Source organism: Leptosomus discolor, chromosome Z, assembly GCF_034619465.1.
Source record: "Leptosomus discolor isolate bLepDis1 chromosome Z, bLepDis1.hap2, whole genome shotgun sequence".
Classification (NCBI taxonomy): domain Eukaryota; kingdom Metazoa; phylum Chordata; class Aves; order Leptosomiformes; family Leptosomidae; genus Leptosomus; species Leptosomus discolor.
The window spans coordinates 5,337,361-5,355,945 of NC_141419.1; the positions used below are offsets into that span (position 1 = coordinate 5,337,361).

At 57.7% G+C, this 18,585-nt stretch overlaps 3 protein-coding genes across 3 annotated transcripts; 2 read left to right on the forward strand and 1 right to left on the reverse strand.

Annotated features, from left to right (window-relative positions):
• Window positions 1–12,104, forward strand: RNF19B (ring finger protein 19B). Its single transcript, XM_086479428.1, has 9 exons — window positions 1–581; window positions 5,337–5,542; window positions 7,222–7,366; window positions 7,822–7,984; window positions 8,652–8,766; window positions 9,291–9,431; window positions 9,750–9,957; window positions 10,737–10,868; window positions 11,344–12,104. Exons 1-9 carry the CDS (start codon window positions 1–3, stop codon window positions 11,804–11,806), a joined length of 2,154 nt encoding a protein of 717 aa, XP_086335554.1. The 3' UTR covers window positions 11,807–12,104.
• A 1,308-nt stretch (window positions 12,105–13,412) lies between these two features.
• TMEM54 (transmembrane protein 54) lies at window positions 13,413–15,459 on the forward strand. The gene is made up of 6 exons (XM_086480007.1): window positions 13,413–13,425; window positions 13,999–14,192; window positions 14,595–14,654; window positions 14,812–15,000; window positions 15,090–15,224; window positions 15,367–15,459. The coding sequence occupies exons 1-6, from the start codon at window positions 13,413–13,415 to the stop codon at window positions 15,457–15,459; spliced, it is 684 nt and encodes a 227-aa protein (XP_086336133.1).
• An 816-nt stretch (window positions 15,460–16,275) lies between these two features.
• Window positions 16,276–17,835, reverse strand: HPCA (hippocalcin). Its single transcript, XM_086480497.1, has 3 exons — window positions 17,458–17,835; window positions 16,669–16,774; window positions 16,276–16,373 (listed from the first exon to the last, which is right to left on the reverse strand). Exons 1-3 carry the CDS (start codon window positions 17,833–17,835, stop codon window positions 16,276–16,278), a joined length of 582 nt encoding a protein of 193 aa, XP_086336623.1.
• Window positions 17,836–18,585: the final 750 nt, after the last annotated feature.

The following is an 18,585-nucleotide window of genomic DNA, read 5'->3' on the forward strand; positions in this document are numbered from 1 at the left end:
ATGGGCTCCGAGCGGGACTCCGAGTCGCCGCGCTCCTCCTCTATCCACTCGGCCGCCGCCAAGTGCCCGAAGCCCGGCCGCCGCCGCCGCCTCTCCTTCCAGAGCGTCTTCTCCGCCGCCGCCGCCTCCGCCGCCGGCGGCCGCCGCCGCGCCAAAGCCGAGCCGCCTCCCGCCGCCCCGCCGCCGCCTCCCGCCGCCCCTCCGGCCCCGCCGGCCCCACCGCCGCCTCCTCCTCCGCCGCCGCCTCCCGAGGAAGCGCCGGTGGTCCCGGAGGGTGGCGGCGAAGAGGAGCTGGAGTGCCCGCTGTGCCTGGTGCGGCAACCGGCGGAGAACGCCCCGCGGTTGCTGTCGTGCCCGCACCGGTCGTGCGGGGCCTGCCTGCGGCAGTACCTCCGCATCGAGATCACCGAGTCCCGCGTCAACATCTGCTGCCCCGAGTGCAGCGAGCGCCTCAACCCCGCCGACATCCGCCGCCTCCTCCGCGACTCCCCGCACCTCGTCGCCAAGTACGAGGAGTTCATGCTGCGCCGCTGCCTCGCCGCCGACCCCGACTGCCGCTGGTGCCCGGCCCCCGACTGCGGGTGAGTGCCGGAGGGGGGACGACGTGGTGTCCCGGTGGGGTGCTGCCCCCTCCGTCCTGGGACAGCCTGGGGAGGTGGGGGACCCGCTGTCCCCGTAGGGTGCTGTCCCATCTACCCTGGGACAGCCTGGGGAGGTGGGGGACCCGCTGTCCCCGTAGTGTCCCGCCCATGCTGGGACAGCCTGGAGATGGAAGGACCCACCGTCCTGTAGGGTGCTGCCCCATCCATGCTGGGACAGCCTGGAGATGGAAGGACCCACCGTCCTGTAGGGTGCTGCCCCATCCATGCTGGGACAGCCTGGGGAGGTGGGGGATCTGCTGTCCCTGTAGGATGCTGTCCTATCCACCCTGGGACAGCCTGGGCAGATGGGGGGGACTCGCTGTCCCCGTAGGGTGCTGTCCCATCCATCTGTGCTGGGAGAGCCTGGGCAACGTGGGGCCCTGCTGTCCCCACTGGGTCCTGCCCCGTCCATCCATCCTGGGATAGCTTGGGGAAGGAAGACCCCTGCCCTAGTGGGATGCTGCTCATCCCCACCAGGTCCTGGGGATGGTATCTTACTCACTGTCCTGCTGCGGTACTGCCTATCCCCACCCATGTCCCAGGACAGCGCAGGGAGGGGTGGCTCACCCCCGGTGGGGTTCTGCTGCTCATACCGAGTCACACAAAGAGCCCTCATTGCAGGTGTTCTTTGCTTGCTTGTCAGCAACCTCTTCAGAACAGTTGATGGGCCTTGAGTACAAAAACGACACCCTGTCTATCCCTACTGCCTTGCTAGAGCACCGAGATTTGACCTTGGGGATTGTGGAAATACAGACAAATTGGGTGTGAGTGATGGGACTTGAAGGGGCTTTTAGCTGAGCCATTGTTTCCCTAATTTAAAAGAAAGCTTTTTTTTTTTCTGCACAAATGGGAAGCGTGGAGTTTCCCTGCTGCACGTATCTCTGCAAGCCATGGGGGTCAGTGCATGGGGACACCCTGCAGCTTCCACGGTGGGGAAGGAGGTACCATAAATGGTCACTTTTTCCCGGTGAGGATGCGAATGCATGGCACAGAGTGATGTTGACTCATTATCCGTTGCTGAAGTGAGGAAACGTCTGTCTGTCCAGAAGTCAGCTCAGCCAAGCTTGATGACTTTATAGTTATCTGTGTGTTGCTTTCATTTTCTCTTCTCTTTTCCTTTAACTGAACTCTGTTAGGTTTCTATTTGAGCGTAAGCCGAAGCTGCCTGGAAAGGGGCTTTGTTCGGGAAACTTAGAGAAGTGCTGTGAAGTTTAGCTAGAACTCAGCTTGGATTGCAGTTGTGGGTAGCAAGAACATGAAAGGAAAGTCTGACCTAGTAGTCAGAATGGAAAGCGTGATGGGAGGGTTGTGAAGATTTAATCAGAGCGTTGTAATAGCCTTCCTATGCAAATCGGTTAACCTGGCTCAGGTTACCCGTTTCACGGCCTCTAAGCATCGCTATATAAAGGCTTATTTCTTCAGAGGGCAACATTAACAGCGAACAGCAGCTTTGCTCCTTTCTGAAGCAAAAGCGAGTGCTGGATCTTGATATTTCAGTAGCGCTGAGGACGAGATTGGGGAGATAGAGCAGGTTCTGCTGCCCACAGAGCAATACCAGAGGGAATGTCCCCGCTGTTAACCAGCTAGAGAAAATCCAGTTCCTGCTTACCGAATCTCAGCTCTTTGGCTGCTGTGATATTTATCTGTGCTCAGGAGAAGGTGTAAATACAACGTACGTCACCCAGGCTCTCTGGTTGGAAGGAGCTGGCCCAGAGGGCGTTGCCTCTTTGACAGCAACAGCCCGAGTCTGATCCGACCGTTGCTTTGGGGGGTTTGGGCAGACCGGTGTCGCGCACGGCTCTTCATCAGCCGGTTAGCAGGGAAAGCCAGGCGATGCGAAGGGGCATCCCCCTCTGAGCTGCCCAGCAGAAGCAAGAAGCGACCCCGGGGCTGTTGGAGACGAGGCGGCTCTCGGACCAGTGCTGCTGGTGTGTCTGTAGCACTCGAACAAAGGCTGTCGGAATCAGCCCTCCGGCAGGGAGAGGAATTAATCACCCTATTCATTCTTCCCAGCAAGCCTGTGTCGCTGTGCTGATGTAAAGTCAGGGTATGAATTATTTACAGCGGGCTTTCCCACCGTAGTAGTGCCAGTGATACCGAGCCAGAGCGGGAGCGTGGGGCTGGGGGCCCGGCGATGCTCCGCACTGGGTGTCACCCACCGCCGAGGCGATGGCGGCGAGGGGCTGCTGGGCGATGGCGGACAAAACGCTGGGTGTGTGGCGTGCGGCATCCTCTGCCTTCCACGCGTGCCGTACCGCAGTCTTTCGTAAATGAAAGAGCCTGGCTGTGCTGCCGGGGAGGAGGAGGAGGAGGACCAACACAACACGGGTGCGTGTTGCCATGGAAACGCTGGTCAATTGACGCGCCATCAATCGCAATACAAATCATTTTCTGTGTTTGCAGCTTTTGCTTTTTTTTAATTTTTTTTTTCCCCCGTTGCTACAATCAGGTGGCATCGCTGTCTAGTGTTTGTCACGCTGCACCTCTCCTAGAAGCTTGGGAGAATAACAGAACCTTTAGAGAAATGGAGCTGTGTAGGCTGAGCCCAGTGAATGAGGCTGGAGGCAACTGGTGAAGCTCTGGCTCCCACGGAGCAGCGAGAAGAGGGACGGAGGCAACTCGTGGCCATCCAAGGAGTGGGTTGGAAGTGGAGCTGTGTGATTCCTGGGGTCTGGGAAAGACACTCGCTGTTGTTGCCGCGTGGGGAAAAGTCAGAGTTTCCCTTTTCATCTGCTGGGTTCGAGCCTGGAAGTGACTGTTGGACACAGCGATGTGTCCGGGGTCAGGTGAAGAGGGGGTGTGTGTTGGCCGTCCAGCTCCTTGCCGTGGCTAATCCTAGGCACATCGCCTCAACAGCCTCCTTCTAGTTGACCTTGAATTCGGAGATGTGTTATTTCTTTCCCTAAGACAGCCATCAGTTTGTTTCCCCACAGCTGTGGGCTTGTTCACGATACTTGTCACTTCAGCTCTCAGAATAGAATATAAACGGTGACGATTTTAATTCCTCATAGGATTTGCTCCATTGTCTTAAACCCCTACGTTTTGAGTGAGGGGTTAATTTGGAGCATGGGGTTGCTTAATGTGTTACACTGAACTTTCCTAGCCCGCTGTTATGATTTGAAACAGCCGTGTGTCGTAACACAGCTGGTCAGATGAAGCTTTTTTTTTGGTTTTGGTTGTTTTTTATTTTTTGGGTTTTTTTTGCTGGGGTAGGTCTGTGGCTGTATGATAGCGGCAGGGTGAGGATGCTTAGTGGGATCTTCGCTAGACAAGATATGTAGGAGTAGGAGTCAACGTGGGTCGAGTTTGTCCCTCCCAAACCCCCAGGCCGTCTGTATCCCGCCTCTCCTCCAAAATTGGCTTCACGTGCAGGACCGCGCAGCGTTGATGCATGCGGAGACCTTGTAGTCGTGCCTCTCGGCCCTGCGCTCGTTGTTTCTTTGGCGATTATGTCGTACCCTGGCAGGATGAAGTTGCTCAAACTCCCACGGGATATGAATCATTGTGGTGTGACACATTCAGCGGTTCTCACGCTGCTGCCTCTGAGAAGAGGCAATACAACTTGAGCTACACAAGCTCTAAATATAAAACCTTAAATAGGAGTTATTCTCCTCTGACCGCTGACAAAAATACTGAGGATGAACAACAAAAATACCCTTTGCCGTACTGGTGTGGCAGAACTGGAAGGCACTTCTGGAATTGCTCAATTCAGCCCCTGCCAGTGGCAACAAGCTCGTCCGAGATGACTGTAAGTCAGATTTCCTAGAGCGGTGCTCGGTGGTGCTGCTTCGACTTTTGTGTGCACAGCCCGCTTCCTTCTGGAAGTGTCACATTACTGCCAGAAGAAGTGAGCTGGTTGAACCTGCCCTCCTTCTCTTGCACATTCAGTTGGTTTTACTCAAGTTTTGGCTCTTTAAGAAAGGAAATTCTGTGGAGATCAACAAGAGCTTGCTTCTTGAGATCACTACGCATGGAAAACCCCCGTTGTTCTGCTTTTTTAGAATCACTCAGTTGATAGAAGTGCCCAGGACAACCTCAGCTTTCCTAGACTCCACCAGGCCACATAGCAGCCACCCATATACCTGTCCTAAGGAACTGCGGTATGTGTGTTTAGCTGAGGGTGCCTGGAAAGAGCAGCGTGAGCCTGTCCTAGGAGCTCGAATGGGCAGAAACAGCAAGCTTTTAGCTGGGCATACCGGGCAAGACAGATCTGGTCTGTGTGAATTGACAGTGAGAACTGCCAGCAGTTATTGAGGAGAGAATTCAATATTGTAAGCTGTCTGTATAAAAGGTATCTGCCCCAAGTAACCCAATTAGCACTACTTAATTTCAGGCCCTGCGGTGCAAGCCACAGGACTGGAAAGAGCAGGAATTTGTCTAGCGTGCAGGCTGCTGTGCCGACAGCGATCAGAAGTCAGATGAAGGAAATGAGATGGGAGAGGTGGGCTGACGGCCTGCTCTGCTGACTGCCCCGCAGGGCGGCGGCGCTGCAGGCTCCAGGGGTGAAAGCGCGCGTCGCTCGGCGTAGCCGGGGACCTCGCTGCAGCAGCTCCTCAGCCAGCTGTTTCGAACGGAGCAGCTCAGGCAGCGACAGCCTCCCCTGCTGCCCCTAGGCAGGCTGAGTTGAAAGGATCGCTGGACTGTGGCTTGATAACTTTGTCTTTTACTAATTCAGCCGGTGTCTTCCTTCCCCAGTTACGCGGTTATTGCCTACGGCTGTGCCAGCTGCCCCAAGCTGACCTGCGAGAGGGACGGCTGCCAGACGGAATTCTGCTATCACTGCAAACAGATATGGCATCCCAACCAAACCTGCGACATGGCCCGCCAGCAAAGGGCGCAGACGCTCCGAGTACGGACCAAGCACACGTCAGGCCTCAGTTACGGACAGGAATCCGGGCCGGGTATGGGTTCACCCAGGTTTTTTGGGGTTTTTTTTTGGTTACTCAGTGCTGCAGTTATACTTGTGAAGCTGAGAAAGAGCCACCTGCAGGCAAACCCCCCTCCTGTCAAAGCAGGGGAGTGTTGGTGCCCTGCGGGGAACGCTGCTGCGTGGCACAGCTGAGGGTCTCCAGCAGCCACAGGTGAGAACAGCCGTGAAGCTCAGTCATTTCCCCTTCGTACATGCGTTAGAACAAATCCGCTGGGCTTCTCCAAGAAGGCAGAACAGATCAGTAAGTGACGACGTGCTTTGGGTCGTTCTGCGTCACGGCAGCTCGGCCGCCCCAGCTAGGCTTGTGGCTCTTTTGATCTCAGATGTTCTCGCTTCTTGCTGAGCTAAACCCTGAACAAACAGGCGCTTTTTACCCTTGCAGCTTCAAATTTGCCATCTGCGGTAGTAGAAAGTAGCATTCATGCCTAGCTGAGCCTCGCTCTGTGCGCTGTTAGGTGTTAGTAGTGCCAGGTACGGAAGAAATGCCAGGTACAGAAGAAATGCCAACCCACAGGCTCCTACGCTGCCTGGTAGGAGCTGCTGTGTCTACGGGGTTAGTGTTTGTTAAAAATAACTGTATTGACTCTGGAAGTGGGCAGTAAGGCCATTTCATAAAGTCCCACCCTACCCCAAAAAACCAAAACACTCTGCTTTTCCTTCTGTGTCAGGCGTTTAAACGTTAATACCCTGCTTAGAATGGAGCTGTTGTGGGTGGCTCGGAGGTGGCTTAGTGGTATGCGGAGGTTCAACATGCCCCAGTTAGAGGGCCCTGATAATGGACAGCATAGATACTACCACAGCCTGTGGTACAAACCAGCAAGCAAAAAATAGTTTCTGAGTTTTTTTCATCCTTTTAAAGGAGATCCCTGCCAGAAAGGGCTTAGCACTTAGCCACTGAAAGGGAGGTTCTTGAGACAGTGGTTTTTCCCCACCCTGTTCTTGCTGGATTCAATATAGTGATTAATAAGGTGTGAGCTGGTCTCAGCAGCTGGATTTCATATTGTCGAGTGTTGCAGAGGCTGCCAGCAAAGCCCTGAACCGCTGCGCTGCCATTGCGTAACTGCGATCAGATGATGCTTGAGGTTAAGGAAGAGATGAAGGACCCTCGTCCCGCTCTGCCAACAGCAAACTGGGGACTGGGCAGCCTCTGCACTGGGCTCCCGTGTGTGGCTGCAGACCCCGTTCCCCTTTTGGCTGCTTTGGAAGGCCAGGTTCGGCGTTTGTGTGATGCCTTGTTCTCCCGAGCGTTGTGTCATTCTTGGCCCATGAATCACCTCGGTGGAGCAATTTAGTAATGGTTCGTCCTTAGGCTGCTGCCTTGGCTAGCACAGGGCAGGTATGACTTGTTCCCAGCGTTTAAGCATGTTGTGGAGTACATCCCGTTCAAGGCTAGAATAAGCTTTTAAAGTGACTGTTGTTCTCAGTCCCTGCTGTCCAGGCAAATGGCTTCGGTGGGATCTGTCTCGTCAATATTCTCTTCTTGCTCTGAAGACAAACTAAAGGCAGAACCATCCCCGCTGTGTCTGTGATTGGCAAAGGTGTTCTGCCCGCTCGGGAAACAAGGGTTTCAATCCGTAACGAGATCCCCCTGCGTGATTCTTCATACTCGCAGCAGAGAGTCCAACTCACTCCTGTGCTTCCTCCCCGTAGCTGATGACATCAAGCCGTGTCCGCGTTGCAGCGCTTACATCATCAAGATGAACGACGGGAGCTGTAACCACATGACCTGCGCGGTGTGTGGCTGCGAGTTCTGCTGGCTGTGCATGAAGGAGATCTCGGATCTGCATTACCTCAGGTGAGGGCGGGAGCAGCACCCCTGGGTTCCTGCCAGGGGGGTAGCACACGCCTCTCTGAGGCTGGCTGGAGACCTTCAGTTCGTGCGTTCGCCTTTCACCCTCCTTCCTCTCCAATCAGTCAGTAAAATCATCTTTTCCCTGCCCCAAAGATCTGAACTTTCTCCCCACAGGACACTAGGAGGATGCTTTTCCACACCAAGAAAAGCTCCTCCTGCTACAATTGCATTTGAGAGCTCTTAGCATACTGGATGTTAAACGTAGTCCCAGTAGTGCGATAATCACCTTGATGAGCAAATTATTCTTGATGGGGGAAGAGGGAGATTTTTTGTGCGTGTTGTCTATCCATTTCCGAAGCTTTGGGTTTTCTTCATGTACAAGTTGAACTTGGGGTTCTCAGGAACACTTAGGAACGGCTGTGGTGTTAATGTAATTATTTTTTTTCCCTTCCATTAAGCCCCTCTGGCTGTACGTTCTGGGGCAAAAAGCCATGGAGTCGTAAAAAGAAGATTCTCTGGCAGCTGGGCACGTTGATCGGCGCTCCTGTAGGCATTTCCCTCATTGCTGGCATTGCCATTCCTGCTATGGTCATTGGCATCCCTGTGTATGTCGGGAGGAAGGTAAGTGTGGAGAGGACAAGGTTGGAGCTGAGACATCTGGGGCTTTTGGGGCGTTCTCTGTTCTCGAGGCATCTGACCAGAAATTTGGAGCTGATATGAAGGGTGGATCTTTTCATAGAGCCAGAATTCAGTTGTCTCTTCTAAACCTTATCTTTTGGGCTTTTTGTGAGGAGAGGGAAGGTGGTGGCTGATAGCCCTTCAGGCTGAAGTCCTCTCAAATGCATTTTGCATTGCTCTTGTCCCTCTGCCTGAAACCAGGAGCACCCAAGGAGAAACCTGGTCCCTTTTGAACACATCCTGTGCTGATGGGCTCTATGGGACAGTGGCTGGACCCTGAGCATCACGTTTTGGCTTGCATAAGTCACTTGTGTGTTTCGATGCTGACCTGCTGTCCCAAACTGTGTGGTGCTGTTGTGTGTCTGTGCTGATAAAGAGGCACAGAGAGGGAAGAAATGGCTTCTCAGCACTGTGTTTGTAGCTGCTGCTTTTTCTTAAACACAGTCCCACTTGCTAGATCTGATCTGTGAGGAGTTCTGTGGTCGAGGTGAGGTTCTTTAAGGGCTAATGCAGCTGACAAGGCTGTAAAATCACAGGTTTATTAATGTCTTCTGCTGGTGTTTGCCCATGGCCAAGCTCTGTTTTCACCTAGTGCTTCTCCTTCCATCAGATCCACAGCAGGTATGAGGGAAAGAAAACCTCTAAGCACAAGAGGAACTTGGCCATTACTGGTGGGGTCACCTTGTCTGTCATTGCCTCTCCAGTCATCGCTGCTGTCAGTGTTGGTAAGTGGGCACAGTCCCTTTCCCTTCTGGTGGGCCAGTAGTCATGGAAACAAGCGGGTAGCCCAGCCCTGTGAGACAAGGGTGGCCAAAGGGCAGTTTGCAGACTGCTGCTCTGTGCCCCTCTGGGCACATCCCTCCATTTCTCACCCAGGCTGCACGTCCTCATGCGCTGGAGTTGGCCTGGGACCAGCACAGGGCTTGTCTGGATCACCAGTTGCCTGTGCCACAGCCCGTAGCGGAGCCCCTTGACACACAGAGCTGCCTCTTCCCCATGGACTGGTTTGGTGGCTGGTGTCTTGGGGGTTCAGCTGAGGCTGTCTGCGCTCTTGGGGTTCCCTCGTTCTGCACTGCAGCAGCGCAAATGAAGGGCTCCTCCACTGTCTGTCTGCAAAGTTGTGAGCTGGGACAGCAGCATAAACACAACTGAAAGAGCCCCTACCCCAGGAGTCCTTTCTGGACCTTTCTGTCTGCCCAGCACAGCTCAGCCTTAAGCTCCTCTTAACTCAGCACACCCCGCTCTCCAGGTATTGGCGTCCCCATCATGCTGGCCTACGTCTACGGTGTCGTGCCGATCTCGCTGTGCCGAGGCGGTGGCTGTGGCGTTAGCACCGCCAATGGGAAGGGCGTGAAAATCGAGTTTGATGAAGATGACGGACCGATCACAGGTAACGTGATCACTGCTGGAGCGAAGAGGGTGAAGCAAGACCCTGTCGCTGCCTTTCCTAATGAAACGGTAGGGGGTCTTCACATTTCCCAAACCTGAACGTTTGTCTTTGGCTAGAAGCAGTTATTTGCTTCAGTCTTCGGGCGATCAGCTGTGTGGCTCTCAAAGCAAAGTCTCGGCTCTTCCTTGCCCTGGCCGAGGCAGGGAGGCGGTCTGAGACGAGCCACGTGCTGCCGGCTGTCTCACCGCCAGCTCTGCCAGCGCCATCGCAGCCGGACGGTTTGCTGATTCCCGTTCCTGTTCTCTTCTTCCCCCGCAGTGGCCGATGCCTGGCGAGCCCTGAAGAACCCCAGCATCGGCGAAAGCAGCATTGAGGGGCTGACCAGCGTGCTGAGCACCAGCGGCAGCCCCACCGACGGGCTCAGCGTGATGCAGGGCAACTACAGCGAGACGGCCAGCTTCGCCGCCCTCTCGGGTGGCACCCTGAGCGGGGGTGTGCTCTCGGGAGGCAAGGGGAAGTACAGCAGGTAACCGACCTGATGGGCAAGAAAAGGGTAGGGGCTCCCAAGGCCTGGGTTGGTTGAGCAGGCTTAGCTGGGGGAGCTCTCCAGGACTGCGAGTGATTTCTTCTTTGAGTTGCGTCCTTGTATTTTCACGTCTTGGTCTGTTGTAAAACAACGAGTCCCAGCAGATCAGGCTACTGCTGGAGTCAGGGCTAGGCTGGTTCTTGCAAGAAGGACAAAAAAATAAGTTTCTGTCCCTACTGAGCTCCTTGAAACTGCAGAGCTGATGCTTCAGGTTAATTGGGAACAGCGCAGAAATGCCTGCGTGGCCTGCTTAAAGATCTTCCAGTCCTCTTATCCCAGCCTAGAGGCTTTGATGCTTCCTCTTCTCCAGTGGCCTACAGCAAGCAAGGTCACTGCTTTCCAAGTCAGGAGTTTACACCACAGTTTCCCTCTGAACTTGCCTGTGAGTCAGTTTGCTGGGTAATTAGAGACGCGTGTTGATATGGCAGCCAGGATATAATCATGGCTCTGTGCGAGATCTGTGGAAATTGGTTCTTCGCAGGAATTGTGTGAGTCATAGATATAAACACAACTTCACCTTCGTCACAGAAAACAGAATGGGTTTACCTAAATGGAGCCAAAAGTGAGATTAAATGAGAACCACCATTGGGGTTAAACTCTCTGGTGCCGAGCTGTGCCAGCACAGAGGTCTTCTTGCTTTCCTTTGATAAACAGTGACTGGCTGGTGCCCCCCGGGGACCATCTAAGGCATTTCTGAGGAATCCTCTTCTTTCCTGCAGGCTGGAAGTTCAGGCAGATGTCCAGAAGGAGATTTTCCCCAAAGATTCAGTCAGCCTGGGGGCTATCAGTGACAACGCCAGCACTCGAGCCATGGCTGGTTCCATCATCAGCTCCTACAACCCCCAGGACAGGTAGGAGAACATGTGATGGTGAGAAGAGTGTTGATGGCGGGCGTCCTGGAAAAATCTGTGCTCTGCGAGGTGCTGCTGTGGGTGGTGAGATGGCTGTGGTTGCACCAGCCTGCTCTTCTGTAGCTGGCGAGTAGATTGATCCTTTTACTTGGGAGCAGCTTGTGTGTGTAATGTAGAGGCTGAGGAGGGGATCTGCAGCCCAGGACCCTCAAGGTCTGTTCCTGGTTGCTTGTGGGGACTCTGGTGCTTTCCCAGTTCAGTTTCTGGCTCAGCCTGGGGAGGATCTTGGCTGCTGTTAGGAAGACTCAAGGAGAGCAGCAAGTGCTGCTGTTTCCCAGATGCTGTGGGGTGATGAGCAGCGTCTTGCTCATGTTTGCGAAATGTGATCCACCCAGCACAGTGATGCAGTGTCTGGTGGTGAACCAGTTGAACCCAGTAAGCGTACCCAGTAACGCAAGGGTGCTTATTTCTGCAGGGAGTGCAATAACATGGAGATCCAGGTGGACATTGAAGCCAAACCAAGTCACTACCAGCTGGCCAGCGGCAGCAGTACAGAGGACTCTCTGCACGTCCACACCCAAATGGCAGAGAATGAGGAAGAGGAGGAGGAAGAGGACGGTGAGCAGGAGCAGACGTGTGAACACCAAAGCTGTGAGCAAAAAGACTGCATTGCCAGCAAAACCTGGGACATCACCCTGGCTCAGCCTGAGAGCATACGGAGTGACCTGGAGAGCTCCGACAGCCAGTCGGACGACGTGCCAGACATTACCTCGGACGAATGCGACTCCCCCCACTCTCAGACTGCAGCAGGCTGCCCCCAGACCCCCAAAGCTAGAGGTGCTGAGAGCCCAAGTGCCCACCTGAGCCACTGTGCCCAAGCCGAGGGCTGCAGGCTGGATGAAATGGTTAAACTGGAGTGCATCGAAGCCAGAGTATGAAGTGGCCTCCTGCTGAAGAGCACACTTGCTGTCATTGCATATTTTGGGGCAGGGTTGTGTCCGTGTTGGCTTCTGTGTGCAATTCTCCAGCTGGCTCCCTAGCCTCGCCTCGGGGAGTTGCTGTTTCTTACATGACAAAAAAGAAAAAGGAAAAAAAAAAAAAATCCCCTGCCCTCTTTTTGTTTTAATTTATTGGTTCAAGCTCTGTGAGGTGTGTAAGAGTGTAAATATGTACGTGTGTCTGTATGTCTGCAAACATCTTAAGGGACTATTTGAATAAAGACTCTGGTTGTCCGTTCGCCTCGCATCCAGCTCATCCTTTCTGAAGATGTACGGTGAAATTCTCTGGCTGCCTTTGCCCTTTGCTCAAGCGTTTGTAAACGCTGCCCTAGCCCAAGGCATGGGGAAAACAGGAGCATTTCCTCTTCTGCCTTTAGAAAGTGGGATGTGACAGCCTTGTTCTGTCTTGAGGGGCCGGACCTGCTTTGTCCTGGAGCTGTAGCAGGGAGAGCTCTCTCATCTCCCCCCCCTCCCTGTGCGACAGGGCTGCGTACAGGTTAAAGGAGGGGAAGGATGGGGATTAACACTGTGCTGAGGCAAATTCCCAGCACTGCTGGGTGTAAGGGGTCTGAGGAGGCTGAGGGCTGGGCTGGTGGCTTAGGCGGGATGTTATTGTTATTCTGGTGAGAGGCCAGGAGCTGGCCCTGGACCAAGCCTTTCCCCAGACCAGTCCTAGGAGCCAGGGCCACATTGCTGGCCCTGGAATTAAATCGTTGGTGCCTCATGTCTGCAATGAGCTTTGCAGCGAGCATCGCTTAGCCAGGATCTCCCATGAGCAAGGGGGGGGAGCTCCCCAAACCCGAACTGGTGTGAGCAGAGCTGGGCTGCTGCTCTTGCAGCCACCTTGGCAAAGCCCTTGTCCCCAGCCCCTCTCAGTCTCTTGCTGTCAGTAACTTCCCTGGAAGCTTCATTAGGGCGATTGCCACCCAAGTGGCTCCTCTGAGTTGCCTTCTGGCAAGTTGGCACCAACCCTGACCCATCTGCTTTCCCCTCTCTCTGCAGGTACCCGATGGTGCTTGTCTCTGCCCTGTGGTCCAGCGACATCCCACCCTGAGGGGCTGCTCCTTCCCAGACCCTCAGCCCATGGCTTCAGACCTGTCTGCCCACATCCCAGCCTGCTGCCAGCGCTTTAGGGTGGACCGACCTGAGCGTGCTGGGGAGGTGGAGGTGGCAGGGATAGATGGGGAAGGGGATGAGGCAGCGTGGTGCGGCGTATCGGCACGGCATGGCACAGCGTGCCACGGCACGGCCACCAGCTCGGCAGCAAGGGGAGCACAGGGGTGGGGACAGGGCTGTGCTTCCCCTCGGAGGAGGCAGGCAAAGGTGGAGTTATCCCTTTGTTCATCTCAAGGAACTGGTCTGACAGGAACTGGACTGGCAGTGGGGTGCAGCAGGCGAGAGGCTCCGGTGGCCTGGTCCCAGTCCCAGTACTGCTCGGACACGTGGGGACCCCGATGGATCTGACTGCCAACCAGGGGGCTGAGGGCAGGGCAGACCCTGGGGGGGCACCGAGGGGCTCTGATGGCCTGATCCCAGCCTGGTGAAGATGTGTCGAGTGGGTGAGTCCAGGTCTGGCGCGGTGATCGCGACGGGAGGGTGCCCCTGCGCTGCCCTCCCGCAGGGAAACTGAGGCAGGGAGGGAGGGGAGCTGGGGGGCTCAGACGGAGTCAGGGATGGAGCTGGGCTGAGCACCCAGGGGCACAAGGAGAGCGGCCCCAGGGTGGGTCCCAATGGGGGAACAGCCCAGCTCCTGCTGCAGTCACTCCTCAAAGCATCGGGTGACGAGAGCCAGCGCCGGAGCTGTCGTTTACGGGCAGCTGCTTTCCCCAGAGCTTCCTCACCTCTCCGGGGAGCCCTGACCCTTTCCAGCCCCATCAGGGTCCCCTGTCCCCGCGGCTGCTGGCCCTGCACTGCCATACTGGTCCCAGGAGAGCCGGCTGGAGCGGTGGTTTGCATACCTGAGCTGCCGGCAGCTGCCACCACGTCGCCTCCTGCCAGCATGAGACATGTCCTCCGGGGCTGTCCCCAAATGCCCCGTGCCTATGCTGAGCATGGTGGGAGGGATGGCTCGGTGCTGGCCACCCCACATGGTGCAGCCTCCTTCCCCAACCCTCCTCTCCCCTCTGCCTCAGGCCACCTCGATCCCAGCAGCCACCAAAGAGTCCTCATGAAAACGGGCCTCATCCTCCTCATCATCGGGCACCTCAACCTTATCACTGGCGCCCTCGTCCACAGCACTGTCCTCCGCTTCATGGTTGACCCCCAGGATGCCATCTCCCTGCAGTATGCCATTGCCAACACTGCCTCCGTTATCTCTGCGCTGCTGGTACCACGGGGTGCAGGGTAGGGGGGTACTGGGGGATGTGGTGGGGCGTGAGGTGCATCTGGGGTGGACGTAGATGTGTGCAGGGTGGGCAGGGGTCGGGATGCAGGAGGATGCGGGATGGGTGTGGTGTGGACGCAGGGTGGGATGCAGGAGGATGAGGGATGGGTACTGCTCCATTTCCCCTTCCCTGCTCTAAATAAGCCTTTCTAGCACAAAACCGGGGGGGGGTTAAATGCACAGAGACTTGTTACTGGGTGGAGGCTGGGGAAGATGAAGCACTGCCCCCCATGATGCTGAATTCCCGGGTGAGCTTTCAGGGACAATGTCAACAGGGAAAGGGAACCGATGTCCCTGGGGCAGGCGGGTGCCGTGTGTCGCTGACCTCCCCGCGCTTCCTTGCAGACCATCTCCTGTGGAATAGCTGCCCTCATGCTGTCCCGCTACCTCGCCCCCACCACCCTCGTAAGCACCCCCAGCCCCGCAGCCCCTTCCCCAGCACCCGGCAGGCTGCAGCCATCCCCGTCCCCTCGCTCAGGGACCATCCCTGGGGAGGGACCCCGGCTGGGCGGTCGTGCAGGACCGTGGCTCACGGCGCTGCCTCTTCTCTCCCCTTCTGCAGAAATGGGCAGTTTTCACCCTGAGCGCCAGCAGCACCCTGGGCTGCCTGTCCTGCCTGCTGGGGCTGGCCGTCTCCATCGGGCTGACGCTGGGCAACCAGGGCCGGGCGCTGCTGGCCCCGTGCACCGTCACCCACATCGCCCTTGCCCCGGTCTCCCGCGAGTGCCCCTTCGATCCCACCTGTGTCTATGTGAGTCCCCAGTGGGCTGTGGGCTCACATGGGATGCCTGTCCTGGTGACGGGCAAAGGGTGGGGACCTCATGCCCCATGTCCCTGCAGAGCTCCACGCTGTCTCTCTGGGCCATCTCCCTCCTGCTCGACTCGGTGGAGATTGTCTTCGGCATCCGCTGCCTCCTGCTCACCATCGACCTCCTCCGCCTTGGCCGCTGCTGCCGTGGGGTGCACCGGAGGAAGGTGACTCCTGGTCCCTGGGCTCAGCACCGGATCGGTGCAGGGCTGGGACAGATCTGGCTGGGCTCAGGGGCTCTGGGATAGATGTGAGACTTGCTGACCCGAAGCTCTCGTGCTCATCCTCATCATCCTCTCTGGCTTGCAGGTCTCCTTGCAGGCAGCCCCTGTGGAGAGCCCTGACCCTGGGCAGTGCCTGGGCTTGCTGAGGCTGGACAGTGTGGAAACCGCCCGGTTCTGAGCAGGGTCTGGGGGGCGACCCCATGGATGTGCCCCGGCCAGCCCTGCCCTGTGACAGCACCCACACAGCCCCATGATGGGACCTGGCTGCCCCCCACCCTGGCTATCAGGTGGACGCATCCTCTGGTCACCACCAGCCAAGACACACGAGCCCATCCCCACGGCCTCAGGTCACCTGGGGCTGCAGGCAGGGAGGTGACTGTGCTGGATCCGGACCCTGCGAGGAGGAACTTTCCCCTCGGCGGCGTCGATGGCCCCTTTGCCGCCGCTGACTGCACTGACACAAACTTTATTCTGCAGGTATTAAAAGACCAGAAGCGTGTCCCCACCCCGCGGCCCCTGCCCATGCACCGGCTGTGGGGAAGGGGCTGGCCCAGCCCCGTGGCAGTGTGTGCATGCGTGAGGGGTACTGGGGGGCCCCCGAGCCACCGTGTCTTTGTCCCCTGGGCTGTGTCCCCACACCCACCGGAGATGCAGCTGTGGCTTCACCGCCAGCCTTTCCCACCGGGCTGGGTCGTCCCCCTGTTCCAAAACCCTGGTATTGGGGGGATCGTTCTTGCTCAGGGAAGACCCTGCCTCCACCTTTCCCCCAGTTTAGCCAGTGTGGGAGCCCCTCTGGTGATGGGGACTGTCCCTCTGGGCTCCCCCTTGCTCCAGCCTCAGCCAGGTTCCAGCTCTCTCCCCATGAGGGGCACAGCGGTGGGGACCACAGGGGCTAGGCAGGGGACATGGGCAGTGACCAGCTGCAGGATCGGGGGGTGGCATGGGGCCGTGGGGGTCCATGGGGGCTGTGGGGGGCTGTGGGGGTCCGCGGGGCTCAGAGCTGCGCCGCGCCGCTGGGGTCGCACTGCAGCAGGCGCACGATGGACGGGTCGCTCTTGGCACCTTTGATGAACTCCTCCAGCGAGAGCTTGCCTGCGGAGGGGGGGACACGGCTCAGCCCGGCAGCCACCACCCTGTCCCGGGTGCACACATGGGACTGGAGACCTCCTGGCATGCACCCCGGACACCCACCCTCCCGGGATGAGCACCCCTGGGGTCTGTTCCCCGGGCTGCAGGAGCACCCTGAGCCCCTCTGGCTGCCGGGGCTCCCCCCCAGCCACGCTGGCAGACGTGAGCCATTTAATCAGCGTGCGTGCGGCTCCTTCTAAGACCCCTGGATTTAGCCATGAGACCTTTCCCTTAATCCCCTCCATCTCCTCTCATTTACCATCATTATTAGTATCCATCTGTCGGAAGATTTTTTCCGTTCTTTTCTCCGGAGTCGATTCATCTTCAGGCATGTTCATCACAGAGGAGACCATTTTGTAGATGGCCTGGGAGAGGGAGACGGGGATGAGGGTGGGTGCCTGCCATCGCCCACCCGTGATGGGGGACAGAACTTTGGGCTTCGCTGCCCTGGGAACGGGGCTGGCGTTTAACACCCTCCCGCTGCGGTCAGGCTATGGGGAGCTTTAGCTCCCAGCACAGCCGGGGTGGATGCGAACGGCAGCCCCAAGGAAACAACGCAGCTGTGGGGGGCAGGCGGGAGGAGATGCCCACCGAGATGCCACCGTAATGGCCTCACGAGTCACCTTCCGATGCTGATGCCACTGGGCTGGGGCTGGGCAAAGAGAGCGTCTCCTGTCAGTCTGCCGACCACCCGTCCTCCCTCTGCCCCGGGGTGCTCGGGGACATCCGTGTGCCCCCAGCCCTCCACAGAGAGTGGAGCCAGTGGCAAGAGCCCCAGGATGGGGTGACAAAGGGGTGTCACCAGGACAGGGAAGGTCCAGGGGATGCCCAGGGGTAGACTGATCCCTGTGGCTGCAGAGCGCAGCGAGCGGCTCTCCGCAGACAGCAACAGGCTCCGTCCCAGGCACTGTCAAGCCCTGTGCCAGGGGTAAGGCAGGGTGCCTGTCCCCAACCTGCCTGCACCCTGGGAGGGGACGGCCACTGTCACACCAGGGTGACACGCAGGACCACACACCAGGAACCGCGACGGGGTGAGGGAGCCCGGTACCTGCACGATCTCCAGCATCTCCTCCCGGCTGATGTAGCCGTTGCCATCCAAGTCGTACATGCTGAAGGCCCACATGAGCTTCTGCTCCAGCTTCCCGCGGGAGGTGACGCTCAGGGCGATGATGAACTCTCGGAAGTCGATGGTGCCGTCGCCGTTGGTGTCGAAGGTGCGGAAGACGTGCTCGGCAAACTTGGAGGCATCGCCGTAGGGGAAGAAGTTGGCGTAGATCTTCTTGAACTCCTCCACGTTGAGGATGCCGGAGGGACAGTCCTTCAGGAAGCCCTTGTACCAGCCCTGCAGCTCCAGGTCGGAGAACTCGGTGTTTTCCCGCAGGTCCTGGAGCATCTCAGGGCGCAGTTTGCTGTTCTGCTTCCCCATGCCGCTGGGACGCACCGGCCGTCCCGGGGGACGAGCGCTGCAGCAAGGCAGGTGCCTGGCCTGGTTCGGGGAGGTCCCTCTGTGCTACAGGAGGGGAGAGGGATGGGGTAGAGCTCCCCGGCAGCCCCCGGACACCCGGGCAGACACCGATGTAGCCCCCTCCATCCCCACTGTCCTCTCTGAGCCGTTGGGGCCAGCCCCAGGGACCACCCAGCGCTAGGCAGCGCCAGCCCCCTCGTGTTTGCGCAATAAGCCCTTATAGCTCATTTGCATAATATATAGGCGATATATAGCTGGCATCTGGAGGACAGAGCAGCCTGGAGGAGGGGAAGGGGCTGGGTTCGGCCCCGGCAGCGTGCTGGCTGGGGCTCTGGGTCCAGCCCAGCTTTGGTGCTGGCCAGATCTGGGTCAGCTCCCCTGGAAGGAGGGTTATTTTCAGCTTCTCTGCTGCCTCCGTTAATATTTGATGCCTCCAGCTGGCACTGGAGCCCCGGGGAGGGCCGGGGGCTGCAGGTCTCTCCTTGGGCCCCTCCTCCCCGCTTCAGGGTGCCCACACCCCTGGGGGTCCCAGCACACCCCATCCCACTGGGGTCACCCCCAAGGAGCGCAGAGGGGCCGGGAAGAGATCAGGGTGGGTGCCCAGCATCTGGTCACACACCCCAGGGGGTTCGGGGGGCATCTTGACCCGCTGCCCCCACCCCAGCCTGTGTTGTGAACCCCGTGTAGGGAGAGGATGGGCTCGGGGATCTT

What these genes read in the sequence shown, in the direction of transcription:
- HPCA (XM_086480497.1), bottom strand. Translation starts at nt 17,835, where the DNA reads ATGGGGAAGCAGAACAGCAAACTGCGCCCTGAGATGCTCCAGGACCTG. An exon ending in AGATGCTGGAGATCGTGCAG is followed by an intron (nt 16,775 to 17,457) that starts GTACCGGGCTCC and finishes TCCCTCTCCCAG; the next exon opens with GCCATCTACAAAATGGTCTC. An exon ending in GATGGATACTAATAATGATG is followed by an intron (nt 16,374 to 16,668) that starts GTAAATGAGAGG and finishes CCCCCTCCGCAG; the next exon opens with GCAAGCTCTCGCTGGAGGAG.
- RNF19B (XM_086479428.1), top strand. Translation starts at nt 1, where the DNA reads ATGGGCTCCGAGCGGGACTCCGAGTCGCCGCGCTCCTCCTCTATCCAC. An exon ending in TGCCCGGCCCCCGACTGCGG is followed by an intron (nt 582 to 5,336) that starts GTGAGTGCCGGA and finishes TTCCTTCCCCAG; the next exon opens with TTACGCGGTTATTGCCTACG. An exon ending in GGCAAGGGGAAGTACAGCAG is followed by an intron (nt 9,958 to 10,736) that starts GTAACCGACCTG and finishes TCTTTCCTGCAG; the next exon opens with GCTGGAAGTTCAGGCAGATG.
- TMEM54 (XM_086480007.1), top strand. An exon ending in CCGTTATCTCTGCGCTGCTG is followed by an intron (nt 14,193 to 14,594) that starts GTACCACGGGGT and finishes GCTTCCTTGCAG; the next exon opens with ACCATCTCCTGTGGAATAGC. An exon ending in TCGATCCCACCTGTGTCTAT is followed by an intron (nt 15,001 to 15,089) that starts GTGAGTCCCCAG and finishes ATGTCCCTGCAG; the next exon opens with AGCTCCACGCTGTCTCTCTG.